This window comes from Xiphias gladius, chromosome 8 (genome assembly GCF_016859285.1).
Source record: "Xiphias gladius isolate SHS-SW01 ecotype Sanya breed wild chromosome 8, ASM1685928v1, whole genome shotgun sequence".
In the NCBI taxonomy this organism is placed as follows: domain Eukaryota; kingdom Metazoa; phylum Chordata; class Actinopteri; order Istiophoriformes; family Xiphiidae; genus Xiphias; species Xiphias gladius.
In genome coordinates, this window is record NC_053407.1 from 1,616,799 (window position 1) to 1,634,342 (window position 17,544).

The 17,544-nt window shown below is 40.2% G+C and overlaps 1 protein-coding gene across 3 annotated transcripts; it reads left to right on the top strand.

Annotated features, from left to right (window-relative positions):
* The first annotated feature begins 666 nt into the window (after window positions 1–666).
* dnajc24 (DnaJ (Hsp40) homolog, subfamily C, member 24) lies at window positions 667–12,146 on the top strand. 3 transcript variants are annotated; one of them, XR_005707970.1, is made up of 6 exons: window positions 667–769; window positions 1,997–2,100; window positions 2,704–2,839; window positions 7,517–7,585; window positions 7,750–8,065; window positions 11,412–11,454. XR_005707970.1 is itself a non-coding variant. In XM_040133339.1 (6 exons), exons 3-6 carry the CDS (start codon window positions 1,999–2,001, stop codon window positions 11,630–11,632), a joined length of 528 nt encoding a protein of 175 aa, XP_039989273.1. In that variant the 5' UTR covers window positions 674–769; window positions 1,138–1,251; window positions 1,997–1,998; the 3' UTR covers window positions 11,633–12,146. The 3 variants fall into 3 exon arrangements, 2 of the variants coding, with proteins under 2 accessions (XP_039989272.1, XP_039989273.1); XM_040133339.1 differs by lacking the exon at window positions 7,750–8,065 and adding an exon at window positions 1,138–1,251 and having other exon boundaries at window positions 674–769; window positions 11,412–12,146; XM_040133338.1 differs by lacking the exon at window positions 7,750–8,065 and having other exon boundaries at window positions 11,412–12,146.
* The last annotated feature ends 5,398 nt before the right edge of the window (window positions 12,147–17,544 follow it).

Below are 17,544 nucleotides of genomic sequence, written 5' to 3' on the forward strand. Positions count from 1 at the left end.
TGAAACTGTAGGGCGATTAAATGAAACAGTAACAGCTGAAATACAGACATGGCATAAAATAGCATGAATAACATGTTTCAAGATTTTTTATGTGGTAGAAAAGGATCATCTTAACATTTATTTCCTGTCTTTAAGCAATGATGGTTTACTGTTGATGCATGTTATAGGGGGAGTGTAACATACAGGTAATGGTTTTGACAACATTCAAGATTTCAGGGTGAGTGGCATTCAGCCTATGCCGAAAAATATTTTCACTATTACAAATAGGTTGTGTGAAGATTCTCAGTCATCCAGGAAATAATATTTCTAAGTGCTACGCGAAGGCAGCTGGACTTGCTTGAGATTCTTGACCTTGATGAGAGGTGAAACGTCTTCAAGAACCTCAGGCGAGTCCAGTTGCCCTCACATAGCACTTACATAGAGGCTGCGTGTATTACTAAAAGCGAAACGTAATACTAAAAGGGCTTAATTCTCAAATTGGCAGTTGTACAGTAACCTATCACTGACATGACTTTGGTTTTACAGTATGTCCCAAATATTCAGCTGTTGAGAATATACATTGTAAAGAATGTATATTTGCGTTTTGTTGCTTTTTTCCCCCGTCTCTCCCCGAGTTGTAGCGATGACGCTTTTTACTCCATAAAACCGACAGGAAGTCTTCGTTGTCGTCAGCGGAACTCAGGCGGACAGAAACACAGCTTGTTTTCAGGGGGACTCGTGACATCGCTGTACACTATGTCGTCTCTCAGGGGGCAGCTTTATTTTTGAGGTATGTTCGGTGAATTACACGCAGAGTACAAGCAAAGACAAAAAAAAGCTACGTTGCTAGCTAACGTCAAAGGACCACATTTCCGGGTCCGTTAACGATAAACGTTGGTTCATACTTCCACATTGTTCATCTCTTGGGTGTGAGTTAAAGCCAGGCGGAAATAGCAAGTAGTAGTATTTGTGCTTCACATCCAAGTGTAGGTAATGTTGGGTAATTTCTGTCTGAGACACAGACCGAGTCGTGGCTCGGTACCCCGGTAAGCTGCTCGCTGCCCCGGCGTCAGTTCAGTCTGTAACGTGTGTAATGAAACACTAGGTTGTCTCCAGCGTCGCTGTCAGCGGCGCTCATTAAATTAGCGTCTGTTTCAGAGCTGCTGCTTCCCTAAACACCTGAAAACTCCAGGATCATCCATTTCTGATGGAAAAGAATCACTAACATAAGTAAGGCTCAGAAACCAGCCTAACTTTGCAGAAAACTTCCAGGTCAGGATAACTATCTTTATATATATTTTTTTTTAGAAATTAGTCACTTTGTATTAAAGGCATGAGTTCATTGGCCTACACTTGAAAAGAATTTTGGATAACAACATTTTAAACTTTTTAATTTTTTAAATAGATATACTACTGAAATTAAGGGCTGAAACTAACAATTATTTTAATAATTGATTAATCTGTTGAATATTTTCTTGATAATCAATTAATTGTTCTGTCTATAAAATGAAATACCAAGCACAATATGCTAAAGCAGAAGGGCATTTCTCCAGGTAAAATAAAATATTCCCGAAATAAAAGCTGGAACCAGAGGATATTTTGTGGTTATGCTATATAACAGTGATGAGCATTCAGAATGATTATGTGAATACTGTGTTAGTGAGCGTCTTCAAGATATGTCCCACTCAGTTTTTTTTTTTCCCCAACCAAAACTGCTTCTTCCTCTCCATTGTTCATTCATTTGCAGTTCTGACCATTACAAATACTGTACACTTCAGTGTTTTAAATGGAGTGCTTTTTTAGTGGCCTTTCAGCTTTGTACCTGATACTGGTCATGCAAAACAGCAACTGATCTGGCAGGTTTCAAATACATTTTTATAGTTTTATATATGCATTGCACACAGTCATGAACTCAGTGGTGATTCTGCGGAAAGGTCAGTGGGGAGAGCACTAGCTCTACCAGTATAGGTTTGTGTTACTGATGCGTCAGTCTGACGTCAGTGTTTTGTTGGAGCAGGGATGTGTGAAGCAGAAAGGAAGGACCTCTATGCTGTCCTGGGAGCCAGCCCCTCAGACTCAGTCCAGCAGCTCAGACACAGATACCAGCAGCTGGCCTTACAGGTAAACACACAGCTGTCTGTGACAGCCTGAGGTAACAAACAACTATTGCTAATACATAGTGCATGAGGATGCCCCTCTGTCTATCTGCCTCCACAGTGCTTGGCTTCATTAGACAAAACGGAGAGTCCAAACTAAGACTAAACACAGGGTACATCTGACTGATGAAAACATTTTTTCAGTGTCTTGGTTAATTCAAGGAGCAATAGCTCTTGTTAAAACTTGAATTATTAATACTAAACCTTTAGCTCAATACTAATATGTTTTTCAAGGCTATCTTCATACAGCACACACACGTGTCCACATGTATGTGAAGGAGGTTATGGCTCACTGCAATCATTCCTCCTATTCGCACTGGCTGTAAAGTCATAATTTCTTGGCAGAACTACATGGTAGAAGATTAGGGAAAAAAATCCACTGTCCTTGTTCTGAGTCAAAACACATTGTGAAGTTCAGCTGAAGATAGTATGCGTCTTCAGTACTCTGAGTTTGGCAATTCAAATTGGCATCTTCCAGGCTTTTTAGTATGAATTTCCCTGTGTGTGCGTGCGTGCGTGCGTGCGTGTGTCTGTGTGGACGTGTGGACGTGTGCATGCACATGCACAGTACCACCCAGACCGTCTTAGAGGTGAGTGTTCTTCAGAAGCAGAGTCTGGGGTGAAGAAGTTTCTAGAAGTTGATGCAGCCTGGAGGACCCTTAGTGACCAGAGCACCAGGAGACAGTATGACCTGCAGAGGAGAGGTAGGACATGTCAGTTTATGTAGTAAGATATTGTTTTATTAATTGTTACAGAGGTAAATATCACAATCGTGATATTGATTTTATGGCATATCACACAACCTTTGGAGCTAATGCAGAGGGAAGCTGACTGATTTTACCCATCACAGCTTGTTTACAGGTGTTGGGAAGTACTACTGCATGTGTGAAAAAAGTTGTATAGAACCTTTTGTGGTTCCAGAGGGAGCCACAAAATCTGACAAATTACCTCAAGCATTGTAACTTAAGTCAGCATCGCTTGGGTCTGAAGACTACAAGTTTGAGGTGTGGAGTTAGAGAGAAGTGAGCTTATCAGACCTGTTCAGCCTGTTCCTCATCTCTGCTGCAGGCTACAGGCTACAGGCTACAGGCTCCAGGATACATTAGCTGCCACTAGTATAACACACCCACTCTTCAGGTGAAGTACCACCGACACTTGCCGTTACTTGCCGTTACACTTGCCGTTAGACTTGGAGTACATCCACATTAAGCTTTGTAAATTTTTGAATGCATCTTGTTCTTTCCGTTTAAGTTTTTACCACCCAAAAATAGAAGTTTTCCAAAACTGCTTCCAGAATGTAGAAATCTTTAAACACCGGCTTGGTGATTCAGGGTGTAGGGTGAAAACAGAACTTTTGTGAAATAACAATTTAAAGCTGCCCATTGAGAGAACAGGGCTGTGTGGTACTAAAGATAAGAAGGACTTTCTCTTGCCTTAAACTTTTAAATGTCAATATAGCTGAACACACAATGCAACTGTTTTCATTAACCTGGATTTAGGTTGATTTTGTCAGACGACGTTAAGATTATATAATAAGGATTTTAGCCACCCAGCACAGCACCTTGGGAATTACTGCTGGTTGTATGGGTTGTATTAAAACACAGCGATCACAGAGAGCAGGAAGAGACTGAATGGCGGTGTAACATGTTGTCACTTGGCAAGGTAACTAACTGTTTCTGTAGCTGTCCAGTGACATGGGAGAGCTGTGTGGCAGCTAAGTTAAAGAAAACAACTTCCTATTGTCTGTAGCTTTCTTTCTGATCACTCATTTTACGTGTTGATCTTAACATCTGTCTTAGAATGTGTTTAATACCACACATTTTCACATCAGTTTCAGCATTTATTGTTATTAGAGAGTTAACTGTGCTGCCTGTTTTATAATATCCTGCAGTGCACAAGCACTGAATGACAGGACCTGAAGTTAGACTGCTTAATTGGCATAAATGAAAATTAAAAATACACAGAAAGAGATTATTACTGTGGTTGTACTACTGTTTTTAACCTCTATGGCCCAGTGGTAGTGAGAGGGGAAAATTGTGTTTATAGATGATGTGATCTGAGAAGCATCTCCTCAGCAACTTCAAATTGTCTTTTTCACAGTGTTTCATACAGTTAGATACATAAGTATTTGGACAGTGACAAGATTTTCATCAATTTGCCTTTGTGCACCACCAAAGTAGATTTGAAAAATAGCTCTAATTCCTAAACGTTAATGTGATATTTTTGGTAAACCTCCTCGAATTAAAGCTGAAAGTCTACAGTTCAATCACATCTGATGACTGCTTCAAATCCACTGTGGTGGTGTACAGAGGCAGAATTACATAAAATTGTGGCAGCTTGGATTCACAACCTTTACAATGGTTCCAAATGTAAACCCAGAGTCACAGTGGTAAAAAAATTCATAGAAACTTCTCAAACAATCGTACTGTCAGATATAAAACTGTAGGAAATAAGAGATGTTTGTTTTCTGGTGGTATATGTGAGTAAATGCTTCAGGAAAGCTCCAGCCGCTCCCTCATCATTTATCCTATTCTAAATTATCACTAGTTTACAGCAATTATTCCTCACACTAATTAAAACCCAAGCAAAGTTGAGCACTAATTATTCATGGTTCAAAGTCATTATCACTGTCAAACCGTATAACTTGATAATGACTGTTTCCTCAAGAGTGAACTGTAAAAAATAAGAGTGTGTGAATATCCATATGTTCACCTGTCTATCCATCCTTTCATCATCACTCCATCCATCAGTCCATCCATTTATCACTTTTTTCATCCATCCATCCATTGATGACTGAGGTTCTGTCCATTTTATTCTTTTTGAGAATGTGGGCATTGTAGCGACCATGGCTTTGTTTCCTAAAAGTATCTGAAGGTGAGGATAATCATAAAATCTGTTTTATGACTCTTCTGAAGTTTAAGAGGTGTTTCCCGAAAGCATTGTACTGAAGACGATTTTAGAAATGATCGTAGATTAACGAGTGTCTGATAACCACTCGTAGGAGGAGGAAGAACCAAAGGAAGAACCAAAAACTACAGGGTTTATTTAGGTTTTTTAATTCTATACTTTTATCATGAACACTGATGATCTTTGCTATGTGATATTTAATGTAAAATGAGTGATAATGTAAAATTACAAAATAAAATTAGAATGAAAATTACATTAATTTAGTTAATTACTTAATTAATTAAAAACAAATGGTTTGAACAATTTCTGTTGCCATTGTACTACTCGTTCACTTCTTGCCTCATATATTAATGTCTTCTGGCTGAATAGCCACTTTACTGATAGTATATATTCCAATTCCATATATTTCCGTTTATTGTTTGCCACACACACATATACAGAAGGTCTAATACAGAAACGATGACAGAATGATAGTCCCGATAGGTGAGGTGCATAGTCATGAAACTTAACTGCCACTGCTTCATTTTACATTTAATATTAGATTAAGAATAACGTCTGTCTTGAGCAGCAGCTAAATCAATCACAGTTTACTTTCTTAAACTGACTTCCATCTAGGAAAATTACGTATAAGGGGCATCAAATTGAAACCAGTTCACTGATTGAATCACATTAAGTTTGATTTTCATACTGAACAATTATATAAAACTCTGTGTCATTTACAGTACTTATACTTTCTGGTGTATGTATTTTCAATGTAAATCTCGGCTTATAGACTGTTAAATCTGCGAAGGTACTCAAAAGCGCAATCAGCATCATCTTTAGCACCAAAGATAGCCAATGTTAAGAAGCTCTTAATAGCATGCTTATGCACTTCTATGATTGGTCTACATTTGGAAACAGGGCCCAGGTCAGTTGATCAGTTGTAGTTTAGATTTTACAAACAAACTACTTATGGCTATTATGTGTCTTCAAAATCTCAAATGGTCAGGAGATTGGAAATAACCTTATATTCATGGGTGTGTTTCTTTCTAAACTATATCCAGTTATTTCAGTTTACCATAGGCAGACTCCAATCAAGGTCTAGTCACAGGTCAAGGATAATTAAAGCAAACAGGATACACTTGACCACAGTTTGGGCACAGTCTCAATACTTTGGTAAATGACAGATTTCATTTTTTTATTTTTTTATTTTTATTTTATTTTATTTTTTAAATAAATTTGCATAAAATTCAAGATCAGTGCATGTGCCAAACATGACTTAGATAACTTTCTTAATTGTTTAAATTGGTGAAACTCAATGCATACCATAAAGTATCAAATACAATAGAAGCTGGAATTGAAATAATGTCTGAGTCTCAAAAATGGCCCGCTGCATGTATATGCGGATTGACCGTAACTGGTTTACTACAGTGCATGTAAACGCATTCCCTTATTACCCACGTAACTTGGTTTTTCTGAGTAACCTGGTTATTTGTGTGAATGTAAATGCACTGGTTTTCTGAGACTCTCCTCCGGTAAAAAATGGGCTCATAGGTCGTCGGTATAACGACCTTATTACAACCTACAGTTATGTTTGATTGTTGGGCGACTGCAAAGGAGGAAGTAAGGTGACATAGTAAATAAGACATTGGGCTGGATGGATGAGTCGACAAAACACAGGAATTTTGACACAGGAGACTGACGTTCATTTCCCCTTTGAAACAATAGTCATTGTTTTTTTTTTTTTTTTTTTTTTTTACCATGACTGTTTCACAACCTTAATTGAATGTTTACTATTGTAACCATGATGACGAAGGTCCTTTAACTATAAGGAGGTACTTAATTTGACTCAAACCATGACTTTTCCCCTTAACCTAACCAAGTAATTTTTGTGCCTAAACCTAACCAAACCTTGACCGTTCTATAAGTTTAATCGCATGTTTATTGTTGTAACCATGACAATGAAGGTCCAGTATGCCTGCCGCCAGTACATTCCACGTGTTCATTATTATAACCATGATGACAAAGGTCTGGCACGCCTGTCGCCATAGGGGCGCTATTTCAGGAGACGCTCCTATGGGCCGTCACGGAGAGTAGGAGCAAACAACCTATATGGTTGTTGAGGTTATAGGACTCGGATTTTCCTCAACGTCTGTCAACCCCCACGCATGCAGCCCTGTCTCAAACAGGCTACTTTTAAGATCATAGAGCCAAATTTGAAACTGGCTTATATATAACAGCAGATTTTATTATCTGCATGGATCAGAAAATAATTTTTGGGGAAAAATCATTGGAAGTTTGTGAAAGGGGAAAGGGCTGACACACTTATAGTTTTTTTTTCTAACTGTAACAGTCTGTTCTGGTCCAACCTCATCCAGACTCTGAATACAGACATAAAAATGTGAAGACGTTATAGTGTTCACAGCAAATGTTACATAATTGTGCTTGTCTTCCCTCTACTCCTACTATATAATGATCCATTAATGGATCTCCAGCACAGGAACTGAAACAGGATTGGCCAGTAGATTCTACAGTCTATCTGGAGGACATGACCTTGGACCAGGGTAACTACACACCATGTAGACTAAAACACACAGACACAAACACACACGCATTCATAACAGTAGTAGGGATGCTGAGATATTTCTCATCTCATAGTCACTTATTCATTCATTCATTCATTTTCTTCTGCTTATCCTGGGTCGGGTCACTGTTGCATGGTAAGCAGGGTATTCCAGACGTCCCTCTCCCAAGCAACATTTTCCAGCACCTGCCGTGGGATCCAGAGGCGTTCCCAGGCCAGATGAGATATGTAATCCCTCGAGCAAGTTCTGGGTCTACTCCGGGGTCTCCTCCCAGTTATACGAGCCTGGAAAACCTCCAAAGGAAGGTGCCCAGGAGGCACCCTAATCAGATGTCCGAACTGCCTCAACCGGCCCCTTACGGCATAAAGGAGCAGCAACTCTACTCCAAGCTCCTTCTGGATTTCCACCATCCAGAAGGAGCTCCACCATTTTCCAGAAACTATGGCCTCAGACTTGGAGGTGATAAGCTCATCCCGACTGCTTCACACTTGGCTGCAAACCACCCCAGTGCGCACTGGAGGTCACGGTCTGATGAAGCCAACAGAACTACATCATTTACAAAAAGCAGAGACACAATTCTGATGTTCTTAAACCAAACACTCTCCTCACCCAGGCTACACCTCAAGATCCCGTCCCTGAATATCACAAACAGGATCGGAGACAAGGGGCAACCATGGCGGAGTCCTACAACGTAGCAACGGGCCTGGTACCCTATTCACCCACAGTATATACACCCGCAGTATAAGGCATACTACCATGGGGACATGGAATCTGCATTGCTCCTCCTGAATCTGAGTTTCAACAGTCAGCCGTAGCCTCCTTTCCAGCACCCTAGAATATACTTTAGAGGGAGCTAAACAATGTCATATCCCCTGTAATTGGAGCAACACCCTCCGGTCCCCTTTTTAAAAATGGGATCACCCACCCAGGTCTGCCACTCCATAGGTACCGGCCCTGACCTCCATGTGACAATGAAGAGGTGTTTCAGCCAAGACAGCCCAACAATGTCCAGTTGCTTATAGACATGCAAAATGTCCATGTCTATTAACGAAGAGTTGTTTCAATTAGTGACATTTGACCTAGTGCATTATTCAGGTAATTGGAGAGAAAGACACAGCTAACTGTGCAAAGTAAGAGACCTACAATAAACTGTTTTCTTGCATCTTGGTGTTAAAGTTTCTGGTGAGGTCAACATCTCAACAGTTCCAAATTGTGTTGTAAGTTACAACTTGGCACCAGTGGCAATTCCGATATCCAATGAAATAAGGATTGGGTGATAAAAATAAAATCAGTCACATTATCACATTGTATGTAATTTTATATTGCAGTATCAGTAGTCATGATACAGTAAATTTTCTGGAAAATCAATTGAGAAACTGTCGATAGTGTATATAACTAGACATGAACGTCTGTTTTCAGGTATGCCAATTACATAAATACCTGACGAGTAAAGGTACTTCATGATATTGATGCAAATTAAATCACATGAAAATCCAATAATGCCATGCTGGGTAGCCCTGCACAGTGATTTGCAACATTGCAGACAGTGCTACAGGACATCACTTTACCCAACAGAACCAACCTCACCCCTGAACACACATGCGCCTTGCTTGACCTCTGCCTCACTACCACCTATTTCCAATTCAATTAAGGTTTCTGCGGACACGGCCATGCCATGGGCTCACCGGTGTCACCAGTAGTGGCTAATCTCTACATTCAAAAGGTAGAAGTCAGAGCCCTGACCTCTTTTCCAGGAGCTGCCCCAGCAACAGATTTAGGTATGTGGATGACACCTGGATCAAAATCAAAACCTATGAAGTTGAATCCTTCACTGTACACATCAATGCAGTGGACAGCAACATCAAGTTCACTCCCAAGGATGTCAGTGGAAATAGCCTAGCGTTCTTGGATTGTGTGGTGCACATCAAGAACAAGAGAAGCCTCGATATTGAAGTATACCGGAAACCCACACACACAGATCATGCCTACTATTTGACTCTCACCACCCACTGGAGCACAAATTGGGGTTCATCAGAACCCTACACTATCGGGCTCAGAATGTTCCAACAGGGTCAGAGGGGAAAAAGAAGGAACATAAACACATGAAGGAAGCACTTGGAACTTGTGGTTATGCCAGCTGGGTCTTTGTCAAAACCACAAAAAGTGGCAGAACAGACAGAGAGGAAAACTGCAATTAACAAAACAAAATTTTCATTCCTTATGTTGCTGGATTATCTGAAAAACTCTGAAGGATTTTCTACGAACATAACATCCCTGTGCATTTAAAGTCCAGTAACACTCTGAGGCAAAAATACCCAGGCGCAAGCAGAACAATGTAGTTTACACAGACCTGTACATTGGGGAAACTAAGCAACTGTTACATAAGCGCATGGCACAACACAGGAGAGCCAGTTCCTTAGGTCAGGACTTAGCAGTCCACCTGCATCTTAAGGACAAAGGACACTCTTTTCAGGACAGTGATGTACGCATTTTGGCAAGAAAAGACTGATGGTTTGAAAGAGGAGTGAAAGAAGCCATCTTTGTCAATCTGGAGCAACCGTCACTAAACAGAGGAGGTGGTCTGAGACACCACCTGTCAGCCACCTACAATGAAGTTCTAAATTCACTCCCCAGACAGCTGAACACCTATCCACACCGGGACTCATGTGACCTCAACGATACAAATGATGGCAGGGTGAGTCAACGACGCACTTGTCATCCTAACGACCCTCAAGGTGTTAGCACCCATCCACACCTTGACAGATGTGATCCTAACGACTCACATGTTGACCAGGAGGGTAAATGACTCGTGACCTCAACCACTCACAAGTGTTGCTGATCTCACCAGAGGGTAAATACCTGGAACTCCCCACTCATCAGTTAGAACTGAAGAAGTCTTCTGGATGAGACGTGAAACGTCTTCAAGAACTTCAAGCAAGTCCAGTTGCCTTTGCATAGCACTTAAAGAATACAATGACTTAGATGACTGAGAATCTTCACAGACATGGCAGACAATGGTCTAAAACTGCCATAAGAAATATTAAAGGAATACATGTGTAAACTCTAACGAAAAACCTGAGATGGTAGAAAAATCTATATAATTTCAGAGTACATACTGTCATATTGTTTACCCCCTGCATAAAATCCCACCTCTGCCCTTGTGTATTACAAGTAAAGTTAACTGTACATTACAACACTAAGCATGACTCTGTCAATGTAATGTGATGTAGTCTTCCACAGGAAATTTGCTTCTGGTGTAAGTAGTAAAAAAGTTATCTCCCGTCTTTCTAACCGTTTCCATGACAACAGTCTATTCATGTATCAATTTAAAGTTGTAGCTTTACTCTACATTGCCACTACCTTGTGTGGTGCAATCTGCATTTGCTAAGTGAGAGTGTAACTCTGCTACTACATTTAAACTAAAATATGTTTGAACTTACATGAGGCTGGTGCAACAGGCTGTTAGTATACCTAGGGTTAACTACTGTTTGTTTTATGGATATTTATTGATCTCAGAGGATAAATCCTTTCCTCTAGCACCACAATCACATCAAAAAGTTTTATTTATGTTTTTATATTGTTGTCGTGTGTGTGTGTGTGTGTGTGTGTTTGTCTACATATCTATCTACAAATGTTTTCATCTATTAGTTTTAAATAGCAAATTAATGTAGTCACAGTTACTGTATTTCAGTTTTCAATTAGCCTTGAGTGTCATGATCATAATACCTGTATGTTTCATGCTCAATGTCTGATTAAAGCAGGTAAATCTATAGTTTTCCATCTAAAATGGGATTGTGTTTTTCAGATGAGTGTGTGTACACATACTGTTGTCGCTGTGGAGGAGGATTCAGTGTCTCAGAGGAGGAGGTGGAGGTGGAGACACAGAGGAGGCAGGAGGATGATGAAGAGGAGGAAGCAGTGGAGGGACAGCACAGAGGAGTGGTTGTCTGCTGTGATACATGTTCCCTCAGTGTGTATGTCACATGGCCATTACATGGAAAGACTCCAACATTAAAATGCCAATAATAATACTTGCTTGGAAACCTTTTACCTTTGATACTGTTGAGCAAATGTTTGTTCAACATTTCCCTTCTTGGATGAGGGCACCAAGTGACAAGTGACAAATGACAAGTGTATTTTGGGTTGGTGGAAGTGGAAAGAGTTTTGCTCTATCGCTTAGATAGCTTTTAACATCTCAGATTTTATGTTCAACATGTCCATCACTTTTGTTTAAGAGCCCACAAAACAAGACACCAAAGCACCGGCCCACTGGCTGACTCACTCACTCACTGAGAACATGTATGGGGTAGTTCTTATGCTGAATAGAAGTGTGTGAGGATGAGCGTTGGTTGGCCCTCTTTCCCTTTGTAAACAATAGGTTATCATTAGTGGTGGCTGAAAACTGGTCATAAGATTGGCACTATGGCAACAGACAGCATGGTTTTACTGCAGCTGTCCAGTCAATTTAAACCTTATGATTTTTATACACATTCTATGTATGCTAAAATTAAAATAAAATCAGAGGCATTACAAAACCAGAGTTGAAATTGTACGATATTTTTTTTTACTTGTTAAATTACAAATAATTTATGAAACGTTTTTTTCAATCCAAGTGCATACTGCGCATACCTATGATACAAGGGCAGTTCATTCTGTTTAGTTTTTAAATGACAAAATCTCATCAAAATGTCATGATTAAATGAACAGTCTTTTCACTGGTCAGACACTTTGATTTATATATTTTGCTCATAGTATACCATTGTGAATTTGAACAGGTCTTTCTTTGAAGTGTATTTATATTATTTTATTAAATTGTGGATGGATGTTGAAGAGAGTTACCATAATGGGGATTGTTCTAAGGTAATGTGATACTAAAGCAGTAGAGGGTGATGGTCTGTCATGTCCCATGAGGTTTTACTCAGGCAGAGTGAGGGGCGTCTGTAGACCCTGGGGTCCTCACTACATGTATAAACCTGCCTACTAGCTGGTATGATGCTGCTTAGCATACTTGATGCCCATCAGCCACATCACACACAGGCACACACAGATAACCAGCAGCTAGCTGCCTGTTGAAAACCTGGAATAATGTTAACAGTTAAAGCAGATGTGGGTACATGGATAATATGTGTTCATACTGTGCTCATGTATTCCCACATTTCTTGATTAAAAGCAATACATATTAGGTCCATAAGTATTTTGACACAGTTTTCATAATTTTGTCTCTGTACACCACCATGCTGGATTTAAAACGGAGCTATCAACATATGATTGAAGTGTAGACTTTTAATTTTAATTCAAGGGGTTTAACAAAAATATCATTAACTGTTTAGGAGTTACTGCCATTTTTATACATAGTACCTCATTTTCAGAGGCTCAAAAGTCACTGGACAGTTGATTGAGTTTCATGGCCAGGTGTGGCCTGTTCCCTTGTTATTTCATGACTCCTTAAGCAGATAAAAGGTCTGGAGTTGATTCGAAGTGTTGAATTTTCATTTAGTAGCTGTTCATGGGAACTCTCAATACAGACCCAAAGAAGTGTTGATACAAATGAAGGAAGCCATCATTAGGTTTAAAAAACAAAACAAACCTAACGGACTAAAGTGGATGATCGCAGAATTCTTTCCTTGGTGAAGAAAAACCCTTCACAACATCTAGTCGGGTAAAGAACAGTCTGGAGGAGGTAGGTGTATCATTGTCAAAGTCAAGAGGCACCTGAATGTAAATACAGGGGGTTTGCCACATGCTGCAAACCACTGGTAAGACTCAAGAACAGAAAGGCCAGATTAGACTTTGCCAGAAGACATCTAAAAAAGTCTCCTCAGTTCAGGAACAAAATTCTTTTGACAGTTGAAACCAAGATTTACTTGTCCCATAATGGTGGGAAGAGAAGAGTATGGAGAAGGAAAGGAACGGCTCATGATCCAAAGCCACCAAATCATCTGTCAAATCTGGTCGGGGGAGTGTTATGGCGTGGGCATGTATGGTTGCCAATGGAACTGGGCCAGTTGTATTTATTGATGGTATGACTGCTGTTAGAAGTAGCAGGATTCATTCTGAACTTTATGGTTCTATACTATCTGCTCAGATTCAGCCAAATGCTGCAACGTTGATAGGACGGTCCTTCACAGTACAGATGGATAATGACCCAAATCATACTGAGAAAAGCAACCCAAGAGCTTCTCAAGGCAAAGAAATGGAATATTCAATGGCCAAGTCAGTCATCTGACCTCAACCCAAGTGAGCATGCTTTTCACTCACTGAAGACAAAACTGAGGGCAGGAAGACCCACAGGCAAGTAGCAACTAGAGGTGGCGGCAGTAAAGCCCTGGCAAAGCGTCTCAAGAGAGGAAACTCAGCATTTGGTGATGTCCAGAGTTCAGGCAGTCATTGACTGCAACGGATTTTCATCCAAGTATTAAAAATAATCCTCATATTTATAGTTATGTTAGTTTATCGAATGACTTTTGAGCCTCTGAAAATTAAGGACTATGTATAAAAATGGTTGTCATTCCTAAATGGTTAATGCAATATTTTTGTTAAACCCCTTGAATTAAAGCTGGAAGTCTACACCTCAAACAAATCTTGATATTTTTGGTTCAAATCCATTGTGGTGGTATACAGAGGCAAAATTAACTAACCGTATATAGGTATATTCATATCCCCATGATTCATACACAGTGTTGTGAGTAGATGAACTGATGGGTCACCCTCAGTCACCCCAAGTAGAGTATCCCCTTGTATCTCAGCATCAGCTGTACTGTGTGCAATTTGGGAAACGGGTTTTTTATCAGAAATAATGTGCACATTGGAATCAGAATGTAAGATGTTTAAAAGTAGATTGGTCCTTTTTCAGTTACAAAAAAAGTCCCCCCCCCCCCCCATCAAAACTGTAATTTGTGTCAAGGTAGATCATTAAAGAATCCTCCCAAAGTGCAAATACAACAGAATTAACAATAATCATGAAATCTTGAACATTTTCCTCATGGTCAAAACAGTGATTCCAAGTAATATTTACAGTGGTGAACAGTTAAACTCAAGAATGAGTTTCACTTTTTCATGCTGTTCCATGTCTTTAATTATCACAGATGGTGGAGTGAAACCAGCAAGAAATGAAAAAAGAAAAAACAGGAAAAAAGCAAATCATTTGTATAGTAAAACTATATCCTATGACCCTGAAAAATTATCCTGTGACCTCCTAGGGTCCTGACCCCCAGGTTTAGAACTGGTTCCCTAAATGACAGCACTATTCTCCTCTCAGCGGGGCGACAGACACACAAAGGGATAAAGGCTGATAATGACTCTGCTCTCTCTCTGGTCACTCAGCCTGCAAAGGTCACAGCTGACAGAAGCTCAGAGAGATGATCGTGTCTCATCTATTATCCCCCCCTATCCCTCCATCCATCCATACATCCATCCATACATCCATATCTGCCCTCCTCACAGAGAGGAGGTTCAGTTGATGTCTGAATTGTCCTCTAATTATTTTCTCTGCAGCATCATCAAAATCAGCAATAGTGGCCAGCAGTGCAGGAGAGTTTCTACTGACACACTGAGAGCAGAATGGGGGTGGAGGAGTGGGGTGGGGTGACAGCTGATGTTTAAATGAGGGGTTGGTAGAATATTGATGTGACAGCCACAGAGGCATGCTGGGATGTGCTGGGATACAAAATCACTTTCCCCAACACACCACCTACAATTAGAGCGCTTTAGATCACTTTCTACCAAACACCCCTCAATAGCCCACCCCAACCCTCAGAACTCCACCCCTACCCTGTACACACACTGTAAAATATTTTAATCTATTTAATTAAATCAACTTCTCTTTTATCGGTAACCAATTGTAATTAGTTAGAGGATGATTCTAGTCTATTACACCTTGGGTGTTAGTTTTGTAGGTTTGGCCATTATTTCTGTCAGTAATAACAATAATATAAGCTAATTGCTGAGATTTGGGAACATGTTCAAAAGAAGTGTGACGGGTCAAGAAGAAAAAGCAGTTAGAAAATCAGACAGGTTGGAAACTCTTCAGCTTAACCAAACTTATTTTCAAAAAAAGAAAAACTAAGGTGGATAGTAAAATCATTACCGAAACCTTCCATTTTGGGGACAATGGAGACTTCTTGTCTTAGTTGGCTTGGAAGCTGGGTTTCGGGGTTCATTCTTGGCCTCAAAGGTGGCGGGAGCTTTCAATCATATCACATGATCTTCGTCAAATGAGCTATCATGATGTGGGGCCTCGTGGTGTGATTGTTTTAATGGCTGCTGTTCAAATTTAAAACTCCAGACTGGACTTTTTGTGGCAATGTGTACAGGTCCTTGGAATATTCTGAAAAATGGAATCTGCTAATGAAGATAGAAAGATCCAGAACAGCTACTTCAACTGATGAGCCAAAACATTATGATCAGCCTGGGCATTCTGATACTCTGATATGCAGCGGAGTGTGTTGCTTGTTGCACACATCTCTCCCATAACCATCAGTAGCCCTTCTCTTGGTTGGGACCAGATGGGATAGCCTTCGTTGCCCTCAAGAGTCGATTATATGCTGGTTTGTGGCTTGTCCCTCCTTGGGTCAGTCGCCTTCCACAGACCGCTGTCTGTAGGAGCTCACTCACTCACTTTGGCCCTTGTCAAAGTTGCTCAGGTCACCTTACCATCTCTCCCACATCCAACACATAGACTACAAGAAACGAGTGTTCACTCACCCTCTAATATATTCCAGGCTTCAAAATCCACCATTGTTACAAGATAATCAGTGTTATTCGCTTCATCAGTGGTCATAATGTTTTAGCTCATCGGTGTAAATCGATTGTTGTGGTGTGATTGTTTCTCAACTGTTGTCAACAATGAACTTTGACCTACTGTAATTTTTATTACTTTTTTGACACATACTTTTAACTGAAGCAACTTACAATAAGTGCAACCACCATAAGAACAAGTACTATATGTTTTAAAAAGTTTTCAAAAGTTTTAAGTCCACCCCTTCCAAAAAGAGTGTTGTTAAATGTGATCAAAATCTCCAGAACAGCTACTAAAAAGACCTTGAAGTGAGGTTGTTTTGTCATGAATAAACTTCAAATTTTAAACCCGCATGGTTGAGAAGTCCTTAAAGTGATCAGAAAAGATGGACATTGTACCACTGACATTTGACACTGACAAAGTGCCAAATTACATCTGCTGAGGAAGATTGTGCGATACTGCCAAAAGATCTATGACAGCTGCTAATGGACCTTGCGGTAAGATTATTTTGTCAACCACAAAATTGGTATGAATGGAGAAGCGCTGTGGAAAAACTTTGGGAGGTTGAACACCAGAGGAGCAGAAGCATTCTGGACTAAACGCAGAGGTCTAGTGGCAGACGCAGGGGCTCTGGCCAGGAGAGAGTTGCGGTAGTCCAGACAGGAGATGACAAGTGCCTGGATGAGCACCTGAAGGAGAGAATCCTCTTGATGTCATACAGATGTGAACAGTTCACCATCCATGGTCACATTAAAGTTCCTCACTATTTAAGTTGGCACCACCAACTGTTTCAATGGTGACATACAGGTCTTGCCGTGGGCATCCTTTCCCCCTGAAAGAACACAAGCTCAACCTCATCCAGGTTGAACTTTAGCTGGTGCCTCAACATCCACTCTGAAATGTCTAACAGGCCTGCAGTGGTTTGTGCCTCCACAATTTGATTATCAAAGCCTCAATACACTTCAAACAAACTGGTTTGCACAGTGTCATCTGACTGTGTCTAAAGTCAAACTGTTTCAACCTTTTCTGAATGTCTGCTTTGGAAGGCAGGGTGAAAAGTGAAAAGGGGTTAAACAATAAAGATGAGCATATCCCCATATACACAAGCAGAATAACATGTGATAAGCCCTTATGTTCAAACCACCAATAAATTCCTTATCTATAGATGGAATCTGTCTGAATGACATTCTGTAAGCCTTGT

Bases quoted from the DNA above. Each gene is read 5' to 3' on its own strand.
- dnajc24 (XM_040133338.1), top strand. From the start codon at position 1,999: ATGTGTGAAGCAGAAAGGAAGGACCTCTATGCTGTCCTGGGAGCCAGC. The intron at 2,840-7,516 runs GTAGGACATGTC...ATGGATCTCCAG, and splicing joins GTATGACCTGCAGAGGAGAG to CACAGGAACTGAAACAGGAT. The intron at 7,586-11,411 runs GTAACTACACAC...TGTGTTTTTCAG, and splicing joins GGACATGACCTTGGACCAGG to ATGAGTGTGTGTACACATAC.